The sequence below is a fragment of the Suncus etruscus genome, chromosome 3 (assembly GCF_024139225.1).
Source record: "Suncus etruscus isolate mSunEtr1 chromosome 3, mSunEtr1.pri.cur, whole genome shotgun sequence".
Lineage (NCBI taxonomy): Eukaryota > Metazoa > Chordata > Mammalia > Eulipotyphla > Soricidae > Suncus > Suncus etruscus.
The window spans coordinates 78371752-78383870 of NC_064850.1; the positions used below are offsets into that span (position 1 = coordinate 78371752).

Consider the following 12119-nt stretch of genomic DNA (forward strand, 5'->3'; position numbering starts at 1 on the left):
TGTCAAGGAATTCTTGTTAGTAGTTAAAGGAATATAATGGTGGAATAGCAAATGTCTAAAGACAATAGAAACATAGAACATGTAAAATATATTTGGTATAAAACATGCCACCTGAGGTAGATGGGGGAAAAGACAGGGAAGTGGCAATGATTATGGTAGAGGGAAACATTCAACCAGGAAGAAGAGATGGTATTGAAAGCTGGTAAAGTTTTGTGTATGAAACCCTGTCATCATCAGTATTGTAAACCACTGTAAAAAACTTAGAAAGGGGTGCCAAAGAGACAGCATGGAGGTAAGGTGTTTGCCTTGCATGCAGAAAGACGGTGGTTCGAATCCCAGCATCTCATATGGTCCCCCAAGCCTGCCAGGGGCGATTTCTGAGCATAGAGCCAGGAGTAACCCCTGAGCACTGCCGGGTGTGGCCCCAAAAACCCCAAAAAAAACTTAGAAAGGAAAAAATAAGTGCTTCTCATAGAAGCAGATTGATGTGAAGCAAATGGGAGTGGAAAACATTATTGGAGAGAAGAGGACACTGGTGAAAAGATTAGGTGTTGAAACACTGTCTCCTTGAAACCCAATCATGAATAATTTTGTAATTTCATGGTGACTAAATTTTTAGAAAGTAAGAAAAAAATAATACACTACCACATAACCTTTGCTTTCACCAAACCTACTAGTAGGAGTTTCTTTTAAAGAAGTAAATACCACTCACAACCCCCACTACTCTCCTCTAGCAACACTGTGAAGTTTCAATCCTTTGTCATGTCTTGGAGTCATTTAGACAAGACTATTCAAGAATATTTATTAATTTTTTTCAAGAATATTTATTAAGCTCAGACTCTTGGAGGAGACTCAAGTAGTTTGCATGCAATGTGAAAAACAGTGTGTCAACCCTGAGTGTATACTGTCCCAAATCAGTATATAGAACATTATAAAACAACAGATGAGAAGAGCAGAATGAGGGGAAGAGATGGGTGTGTGCAGAAAGATAAAGAAGCAGACCCATTCTATGGTGACATTAGGGAAGAGTCATAAAGTGGGGTTCAGAGAAAAAATTCCATTTCTGGGTATACAGAGAAGGGACCTGGTCTGACCAACACACATGGTACTACCCTAGAAAGGTAGGTACTCTCAGATGGCAAAGAGGATTGATTCATTTCTCCAAGAGGATCAACTGTCTGAGGTGGTGATAGAAGGTCCAATAGCAAAACAAATGAGACATTTACACATCACTTTAAATCACTGGTAAAAGCCATAATGGGCAAAACAAGAAAAAGTACATTCTTTGATGTGGTCCCTGAAATGTCAGTGTCCCTGAAATTATGTAAACCATAGAATGTATAGGCTGTAAGATGAACTTGGGGACCCAATTGATGTCAAGAGGAATCCTCTCACTGCTCACTAGATGTGGCTCTTCTTTGTAACTTTAGTTTTCTCTTTAGGGGTATAGGCTATCGTTTCACATAAGGGTTAGAGCAGCATTTCTAACTAGGGATTTAAAGGGCCTCAGAGAACCCCCAAGATGCTCCTTGGAGGCCACTGTGAAAATCCCATGAATAATTCACTCCTAATCAAACCATGGTCTATCCTGGGTTGGCCATGTGCAAGGCAAATACCTTACCATTGTGCTATTGCTCTAGCCCCTTAACTTTATTCATTTCAACCAATTTCTGTTCAGCATGTAGAGGTGCTTCATACTGTAAAACTGCTGCTATTTTAGACTTTTCATTTTTTATAAAATGAATAGTGACATGGCCATCATTGAGCAAAATATATTAAAGAATGAATGGAATGCAAAGGACCACACCTGCATTAAGAGTCATGGCAGGCGCAGCTATGTGACAGAAACCTGGTTGTTCTGAAATCCAGGGAAGGGTTTTCCTGCCTGAATACAACAAAAAGGTATTCTGTGAAGAACAAATAAAATTCATCATAGGAGTGGTTTCCCAGAGGCAAAGAGCTCTTTTCTTCTCCCTGATCCTAGATTGGAGTCAAGTCAGACTTCAGTCTGATTCACAACAAAGGTGATCTAAGAATGAGGCACAAAAAGTGCTCACTGCTGGAGAAGTTTCAAATGACATGAGAAAATGAACAGCCCCCAAGGGAAAGAACTCCCGTCTAATGTGAGACTGTCATTCCGATGGCACTCAGCCCCAGCTGCCAACAGGATGTGGGCATCTCTGAGGACCAGAGACATCTGGCACCAGAAGCAATTTAGCATTGTTGTCATTCTGACACAGAGAAGATATAGAGGTCAGGTGGGCCATAAAAGGCTGATGTTGCTGCCAAGTTTACTCATGTTCAAACTGTTAACATTTCACGATCAAAGCGCCTTCCTTCTCTCGGTGGGTGGAAAAGAGCACAGTAATTTATAGATTGTGAAGACGAGGTGCAAGAAGTGTCTCTGCTAACAACTGCTGGATAAGCAAGCAGACTTGCCTCCCAGAATGCTAAAAGGAAGGCTGAAGCAGGGGACAACTGTGCCAGCTCCATACCAAGTGGCCCAGGTGCCTGCCAATCAGTCCTCCATGTCTCCCAACTCAGAATCATCTTATCTACACCAGGACTAGTGAATTGATATTGGGACTGCCTTCATTTCACAGATGAAACCAAAGCAGAGATTCACTTAGCCTGAGCAGTCTGTCTGCTGTCAGAGTTCAAGATTGGAAATAATTACATGTGTTACTATGAAATGGAGAGAAAATTATCCAGAAAGGAGAAATCAATTTAAGCCAGACCTATACAACCAGAATGCTTTGCTTTCAGAAGCATTATTGGTGGAAAAGTACAGTGGATGCCTGGGTCATAGATCCAAGAATGATACTATCCCTTTCAAGTCCTGTTTCTCAGCAGCAGCAAACAGGTCCATGTCAATCTCAATGCTTTGCAGAATTCTAGTTATGTAGGTATATTAAATATGATGAAATGGGGTCTCAATTATATATATGCTGTCACTTACTGTAAAGGAATTATGGAAAGGCAAAGCAGAGGAGACATGGATATGTACCAGCAGCTTTTACTTAAACTAGGCTAAGCAAGGGTCACCTACCAAAGATTAACAAGTAGCTGAGAACTCAAAACTAAAAATCACTAATAATTAGGAATCAAGACAAGTTGGGTAGAGGTGAATGAAGGAGCACAAAAAAGGAAGTGGTGTTCTTCTAGGCTTTGTGGTTCTACCGCTTCAGAAAAATCAGATCCATATATGACCCAAATCTGCATGCATCAACAAAACCTAAAAGCAGGGTTTCTGCTACAACTATTAGCTAATTAACTAACTAACTAACTAACTAACTAACTAACTAACTAACTAACTAACTAACTAACTAACTAACTAACATCTTGCACAATAACTCAGTTCCACTTTAGAAATTCCAGGTTGGGAACAATTTGCAAAACTATGATCAGATAAAAGGCAATATGTCAAAGTATTTGAAAGCTTTTAGGATCAGCACTCCAGAGCTGGACATCCCAAAAGTCAGGCACTTCTTTAGCAGTATGCAAAACCTATTTTATCATTTTACAAAAATTGTTTAATTTATTTTCGTTTGGGGACCATACCCAGAAATGTTCAGGGATTTCTCATGGCCCTTTGCTCAGGGATTAATCCTGGCAGGCTTCGTAGCTCATCTGGGGTGTCAGAGGCCAAATTCAGTTTAGCTGTGTGCAAGGCTCACACCTTACCCACTGTATAATCTCTCTGATGCTGTCGAACATTCTGTTATCTGCAGAGATTACAGGGCACATTAAGATGCAGACAACACAGGACTTCTGTGTGGCTTGTTGAGGTACACGCTGTGCTCCAATCTAAAAAAAGTACCTTCTAGATAGGTTCAGTATACTTTAAATATAAAATGAAGATCTGATGTTTTTTTACTATGATGTCCTTTAATCTGAATTTACTATATTTTCAAACCAAATATTGAAATACTAAGTTTCAAAGGTAAGATAAGGGCACTCTCAGGAGAGTCAGTGCTAATCCTATTTTTTTCTCTGTCAAAAATTTACAGAGTGAGCTCACAAACGAGATATTCCTTTGTTTTCAATAAAACTGTGCCGAGGCCACATTAACCACTGGACTGTGCGTCACTTGGAAAAATATGTTGAATGAATTGGTAACTGAACAGTGACATTTACAAATACTTTTGTTAAATAATTAGCAAATATTCTAATTATTATGTGAATATTGTGTTGAATAATCAGCAATTATTTGTGTTGAATGACCAGATACCATTTCCAGGTATTACTTGTACACACATTCCTGGCTTTCACTTTATATTTCAAAGAGAAAGATATATAATTAATGACAGGTGCACAAATGTCACTTACTATTTTCTTATCATAGGACTCTCCGCTGCTGTAAGTTGTGGCCAGTGTAGATGAACACTCTTCCAGGTACCAGGGCTTCTTCCCACTTTCAGCTGTGCTGCTGATGGAGATGGTATAGATGCTGTTGGTGTAGCCATCACAAGAGCAGTGGTCTTTGCTCCTTCCGCCATTTCCAGATGCCCAGACAAAAACAGAACCGAGGCCTCTCCGACCCTGTCCACAGACAGAAAAAAGTTAAGTGATGAAAGACAAATATCAAAGACTCTGGACCAAGAGTCCCTAAGTTATGGTCCACAGGCCATATGTAACCTGATGAGAACATTTATCCAGCCCACTGGATGTTTTTGCCACCACTGCCTATCCTTCCTAGCAGCGCCTTCTCTCTATCCCTCTGTTCCTCCTCTAAGTCTTGGGCAGGGGTCTTCAAACTATGGCCCATGAAAAGCTGGCTCATAGTTCCCACTGAAATATTAGTAAGTTTGTTGATTTAACTTTACTTGTTCTTCATTTTTAATACTGTATTTGTTCCGTTTTGTTTTTCTTAGTTTTTTTTTTTTAAACTATAGCTCGGCCCTTTCAAAGTCTAAGGGACAATGAACTGGCCCCATATTTAAAAAGTTTGAGGACCCCTGCTCTAGACAATGGGGACAAAAAGCATGATTGTTGCATGAAAGGTTCACAGTTGTGTAGTGCTGCTTTAATAATGGACTAGATTTAAGCTGTTATGTGAACTAAGATGAAACAATAATAAACACATCATATCATAAACTCACGGAAGTAACAAAAGTACCAATAAGCATTCATTTTTTTAGCTGGCTACCACATATTGAGCAAAACTTTAAATTTCCTATATAAATCTGGCTAAATTTTCTCAATGAGACCAGTAAATCATCTGGCCTTCACTGAAGAAATGAATTCAGGTACAGAAGCTAAGTGAGGCTCCAAAGGAAATATAAAATTAGTGGGTGACTGGTCTAAAATTTTAACCCAGATTCCAGTATCAGAATATTACTAGTCATAATCACTAGAATCATATAATTTTGTTTCAAATTTTTATCTACATGAGGTGGTTACTTTTATGTATTCATATTTATCATATCAGAAATGAGACATGGAAAGGTTATGTGCTTATTTGAGATCACATTTTCAGTGAAAGAAGAGGAAAACAGGATTAATTATGTTCTTCCTTAGAAACGTATTCCACCTCCCTTTGTGTAAAATTCTCACCAACTTGAAAGATAGTTATAGTGGCTACCAAAAACAAAAGTTCTAAAGAGCTGACAATGCTTGCAATAATTAAAGCAATCCTGCAAGAATTATGGAAAGGCAACCTATAGAAAGCAAATCAATGTTTTCAAAAATAATCCTCCCCATGAACACACACAAAATGTCAACATTGCCTTTATGAACATTCTCTCTAAATGTCAAATGACTGAAATCTCCAATACGAAAAAAAGAAACTTGATGAATCAGAAAAGAAAATAATCTATTTGTTGCTTATAAACATATATCAATACAGGCTATAATTATATAAATATATTTATATATAATATATATGCAATCACATAAAATAAACACTTATAAAATACATATACAAAATACATATATATATAATACATATACATAAATATAAGATAAAATGGAAAGGATGGAGAACAATCATTAAAATCAATGGTTGACAGATAAAAGCTAGAAGAGTCATAAGACCAAATACAACCAAAGGAAAATAACTAGAGATAGAATGAACACTACTGCTAAGTTAAAAGAACAATAGACCAAGAAGTAAGAATTCATCATTATTTATGTATTATATGAAGAACAGTAAAGTTTACAAAGATTCTGCTCACAAACACGTTGACAAAATACAGTAATAGCATTAACTTCAACATTCCACTTTAGCCACAAGACAGACTAACCAGACAGAAAATTAGTAAAGATACAAAAACCCTAAATAAAAAAGATAAAAGAACTGATATCAGAATCTCCATCACAACCAAAAATAAATAAAATATATACATACATGCATATACACATACACATTCTTCTGAAGTGCATATGGAACATAAACCAGGATAGACTCCATACTAGGGCATAACTCAAACATATAAATTTACAACCACAGAAATTATACAAAATATAATCTCACGGGGCCGGAGAGATAGCATGGAGGTAAGGCGTTTGCCTCTCATGCAGGAGGTCATCGGTTCGAATCCCGGCGTCCCATATATGGTCCTCCCGTGCCTGCCAGGAGCAATTTCTGAGCCTGGAGCCAGGAATAACCCCTGAGCACTGCCGGGTGTGACCCAAAAACCACAAAAAAAAAAAAAAAAATATAATCTCAGAACACAATTAGAGATAAATCACAGAAAGAATGAGAATACATTCAACACATAAAGTCCAAATCAAGATAACAATGAGATATCATTTCACAGTGGTAAGAGTGGCATACAAAGAAAATACTGGGGACCCAGAGTACAGTGGTAGGTGCTTGCCTTGCAGGTGGCTGATTCTGGTTCGATCCCCTGAATCCCAAAAGGTCCCCAAACACAGCGCTTGGGTTACTCCAGGCTTTACACACAGAAATCACTCCTGATTAGCTTTGTTTTTCGTCTGTTTTTTGTGGTGCTTATCGATATAGCTGGAGTTCTCACTGGATAATTGACACTTTTTTTTGGTACTGGTGGAGTGTTTCACCTTCTTTCTCTCCTTCATCCCCCAAATCAATGATGAGAGCCTCTAGAAGGATTCCACCCATTTTGGGAGTATTAGACTCTTACCCCAGTTTATTTATCTTCTCTTTTTCAGGCAAAACCACGCAACTTGAACTAGCTAGTCCTGCCTACAGTTAGAGGGGGAGATAAGGGAGGCATCAAGACCAAACAGGTGCAAGACTACTAAGCAGTGGGTTGGATACAGAGGGGACCACATATTCTAGCCGCCCTGGGGGTGAGGGAAGAGGAAACGGGAGGTAGGACAAAAACGGAAGGGTAGGGAGGACAATTTGGTGATGGGAATCCCCCCTGATTTTATGTAAATATGTACCTAAAATGTTATTGTCAACAATATGTAAGACACTATGATCAAAATAAAAATTATATTTAAAAAAAATGTAAAAAAAAAAAAAAAAAAAGAAATCACTCCTGACATGCACAGAGGATCATATGGGATGCCTTGATTTGAACCACCATCTGTCCTGGATCGGCTTCATGCAAGGCAAACGCCCTACAGATGTGCTATCTCTCCGAGTCCCAAGACTGTATTTTTTAAGCAAAAAATTAAAAAGGAAGGAAGGAAGAAGGACGAAGGGAGGGAGGGAAGGAGGGAGGAAGGGAGGGAGGGAGGGAGGGAGAGAGGGAGGAAGGAAGGAAAGAAGGAAGGAAGGAAGGAAGGAAGGAAGGAAGGAAGGAAGGAAGGAAGGAAGGAAGGAAGGAAGGAAGGAAGGAAGGAAGGAAGGAAGGAAGGAAGGAAGGAAGGAAGGAAGGAAAAAAGTCACATGGGAACCTCACTAGACTGTTCAAAAGAGCAAATAAAATCATATAAATCCTGTTTTAAATAGTGCCATAACAGAAACTGGTTAAAAAGCAAAGTTGATGAAAAAGACACATGTAGCACAATAAAGCTTACCTATGTAAAATTATTGTAGCATATTTATGTATAAGATTCAGTCAATAAAAATAATTTAAAAAAATCTTAAAAGCAATCATTTAAAATGATGTAATAATAAAATGTTAATTATGTAGTCGCAAATGTAGAAATAAATGTAGAATAGATGGGACAGGAGAACTAGCACAGCAGTAGGGTATTTGCCTTGCATGCAGAAGGAGGATGGTTCGAATCCCTGCATCCCATATGGTCCCCTAAGCCTGCTGGGGTCAATTTCTGAGGGTAGAGCCAGCTGAGCACTGCCAGGTGTGACCCAAAAAAACAAAACAAAACAAACAAACAAATGGAGGATAGAATGATTTACAAGTATAGAATGATTTACAATGCTTTTATTTAGGGAAAAAAAACCTGCCTGGTTGGAAAGATAGTACAGTGCATTAACATACTTGTTGTGCATGCTGGCACTTAGTCTAATCCCCTGCTCCCCTGTGCTCCACTAGGAGTGTTTCTTACAGAGAGTCAGGAGCAACCCCTGAACACTGATGAAGAACTAAGATCCTATAGTGAGGCCAAGGAGACCACATCAAGAAACACTAAGATCAAGGCGAGAACTGGAGAGGAGAGTTAGAGGGCTATATGAGGTATCCAGCATTATCTGTCCTAGTATACCGTATTTTCTGGCGTATAAGACGACTTTTGAAATTAAAAAAAAAAGTCAATCGAAAATCGGGGGTCGTCTTATACACCAAGTATATCCCAAAAATCATTTTGATATGCCGCTAAACGAAAATCGTCTGGATATTGCCACAAAACGAATTTTCCAACTCAATCCTGAAACAATCACTGCAAGGCTGCTCGGACCACCTCTCTAACTCAGCCAATCCAAGCAGGCTTTTTATGCATGCAAATTAGACAATGTTCTGGACCCGATCCTACACTGTAAAAAGCCTGCTCAGATTGGACAGAGTCAGAGAGGAAGTCTATGACAGTATAACCTTCGAACCTTTGCTTGTTGTGATTGGCTCACTGTGGTACATACAGTTGCAGCACAGGAACGTTCTGTCTTATACAGCCTAATATATAGGCTGTATAATATAGGCCTAAACCTATGTTTTTAACTGTAAAATTAGGGGGTCATCTTATATGCCCAGTCATCTTATACGCGGAAAAATACAGTAAGTCAGGCACCAAATTATGAAATCAACCTCTGCTTTGCTGAAGCCCATTCCATAAGACTATATTTGAAGGCAGCACATATAAAGAGACGATCATCATCAAATAAAGTGATTTGAGTGGAGCACTAATGCCCTTGATCTGGAGTCCTTGTAAAAACAAACACGCAACCCATTGAAAATATAAACACATTAGAAAAGAAGTGCAAAGACAAAGTCAGAACTTGATGGCACGTCTGCCCACTGTGGACCTAGGTGTCCCAGAATCCACCAGTTAGTAACTTGAATGTGCACTTCAGCATTTCATTTCCCAGAACTAAAAGACAATACGCTTCTGCTGCTTCATCAACACAACCTGAAAAGACTGACAAAGGAAAAGTCACAGCATAATCTGTATGTCCCTAAAGGTCCTGCTACCACCCTGCCTACAATTCAATTTGACTTTCAGGTATGAGTTTATAGTTTCTGATTAAAGACCCAGAAATAAACAGACCAAATTTGTGGGCTGAAAATGCCTTAAAGACAGCTGCTGAAGATCTTCAGAATTAATCTAAAACCATCAGCAATTTAAGAATTATTCACTACAGATGCACAGGGGATTTTCATTAGTGAGCAATATTTAGAAAATCTAAACATATGTAGTCAAAAGAAAATCTGTAAGTTTCTTCCAAATGTAGAGTAACTGGGGGAATTAAACCTTAATGTAGGACGTACGGGAAATGAAAAGTGAACAAAAATCATAAAAAAAAGAATACTGATATTTTCTGAAGTATAAATACACAATGTTTTCTAATTTGATAAAATATTACGATGGCAACTGGTTATTTAGTATGCTTTGCATAAATAAATAAAACTGTCTTCAACTTAATTGAGTGTTAAGTTTAAAATCTGATTAACTTAACACAAAGTACACTGTGAAATTCACATAGGACTCATTTTTCCAAACTCTAAATATTCTCTTTCATTATGTGTCTAATTCTGTATGTGTTTCTTCTCATATAGACACTACAAAAATAAATTGCAAAACCCCATCCACATTATTATTAACAGTTAAAAGAGAACTGGAATTATTTTATGGTTAGGAAGGCTAGAAAAGACAATTTTGTGCTGAATTACCAATTAAATCACATACTCTAAACCAAATTTTGAGAGCTGTTGAGTTTAAGAAAACCAAATTTCTTTCCTTAAAATGTTTTCAGTCAATGCAGTTAAATTTTATTTGGTCTATTAATATCACTTTGGACTCTTACGTTGTTTAGAATTATATACTAAAAGGGGCATGAATTAGTGATTGAAGAGTTTATAAAACACAAATTAGTTTATTTTACTAGTTAATTCAGAGCAATACCTTAAAGTTAGATATGAGGTGCAGAAGCTTCTCAGTTTAATATATTCCCATCTGTTAATCTCTGCTTTTACTTACTTGGAGAGTGCAGTTTTCTCCTCGAGGATGCCTTTAGTCTCAATGTCCTAGAGTGTTTTACCTACATGTTCTACTATATATCTTATGGTTTCGGGTCTGATATCGAGGTCTTTCATTAATTTGGATTTAACCTTCGTACATGAGGTTAGCTGGGGGACTAAGTTCAATTTTTTGCAAGTGGCTAGCCAGTTGTGCCAACACCACTTGTTGAAGAGGCTTTCCCTGCTCCATTTAGGATTTCCTGCTCCTTTATCAAAAATTAGGTGATTGTATGGCTGGGGAACATTTTCTGAGTATTCAAGCCTATTCCACTGATCTGAGGGCCTGTTCTTATTCCAATACCATGCTGTTTTGATAACTATTGCTTTGTAGTACATTTTAAAGTACGGGAAAGTAATTCCTCCCATATTCTTTCTGCCAATGATTGCTTTAGCTATTCTAGAGTGTTTATTGTTTCAAATGAATTTCAAAAGTGCCTGATCCACTTCTTTGAAGAATGTCATGGGTATCTTTAGAGGAATCGCATTAAATCTGTATAATGCCTTGGGGAGTATTGCCATTTTGATGATGTTAATCCTGCCAATCCATCAGCAGGGTATGTGCTTCCATTTCCACATGTCCTCTCTTATTTCTTGTAGCAGAGTTTTGTAGTTTTTTTTTGTATAGGTCCTTCATATTTTTAGTCAAGTTGATTCCAAGATGTTTGAGTTTGTGCGGCACTATTGTGAATGGGGTTGTTTTCTTAATGTTCAATTCTTCCTTATAACTACTGGTGTATAGAAAGGCCATTGATTTCTGTAGGTTGATTTTGTAGCCTGCCACCTTGCTATATGAGCCTATTGTTTCTAGAAGCTTTTTGGTAGAGTCTTTAGGGTTTTCTAAGTAGAGAATCATGTCATCTGCAAACAGTGAGAGCTTGACTTCTTCCTTTCCTATCTGGATTCCCTTGATATCTTTTTCTTGCCTAATCGCTATAGCAAGGACTTCCAGTGCTATGTTGAATAGGAGTGGTGAGAGAGGACAGCCTTGTCTTGTGCCAGAATTTAGAGGAAAGGCTTTCAGTTTTTCTCCATTGAGGACAATATTTGCCTCTGGCTTATGGTAGATGGCTTTAACTATATTGTGAAAGGTTCCTTCCATTCCCATCTTGCTGAGAGTTTTGATCAAGAATGGGCGTTGGACCTAATAAGGTCTAAATGCTTTCTCTGCATCTACTGATATGATCATGTGATTTTTATTTTTCTTGTTGTTGATGTTGTGTATTATGTTGATAGATTTACGGATGTTAAACCAGCCTTGCATTCCTGGGATGAAACCTACTTGATCTTAGTGGATGATCTTCTTAATGAGGCATTGAATCCTATTTGCCTGGATTTTGTTGAGGATCTTTGCATCTGTATTCATCAGCGATATTGGTCTGTAATTTTCTTTTTTGGTAGCATCTCTGTCTGGTTTAGGTATCAAGATGATGTTGGCTTCATAAAAGCTATTTGGAAGTGTTCCTGGTTTTTCAATTTCATGAAAGAGTCTTGCCAGGATTGGTAGTAGTTCCTCTTGAAAGGTTTCAAAGAATTCATTAGTAAATCCATCTG

At 38.0% G+C, this 12119-nt stretch overlaps 1 protein-coding gene across 1 annotated transcript in view; it reads right to left on the bottom strand.

Annotated features, from left to right (window-relative positions):
* Positions 1-12119, bottom strand: part of PCSK5 (proprotein convertase subtilisin/kexin type 5) — a 321133-nt gene that overhangs the window by 121775 nt on the left and 187239 nt on the right. The window contains exon 8 of the mRNA XM_049769756.1: positions 4330-4542. Coding sequence (XP_049625713.1) covers positions 4330-4542 — 213 coding nt within the window. The remainder of the gene's footprint in view (positions 1-4329; positions 4543-12119) is intronic.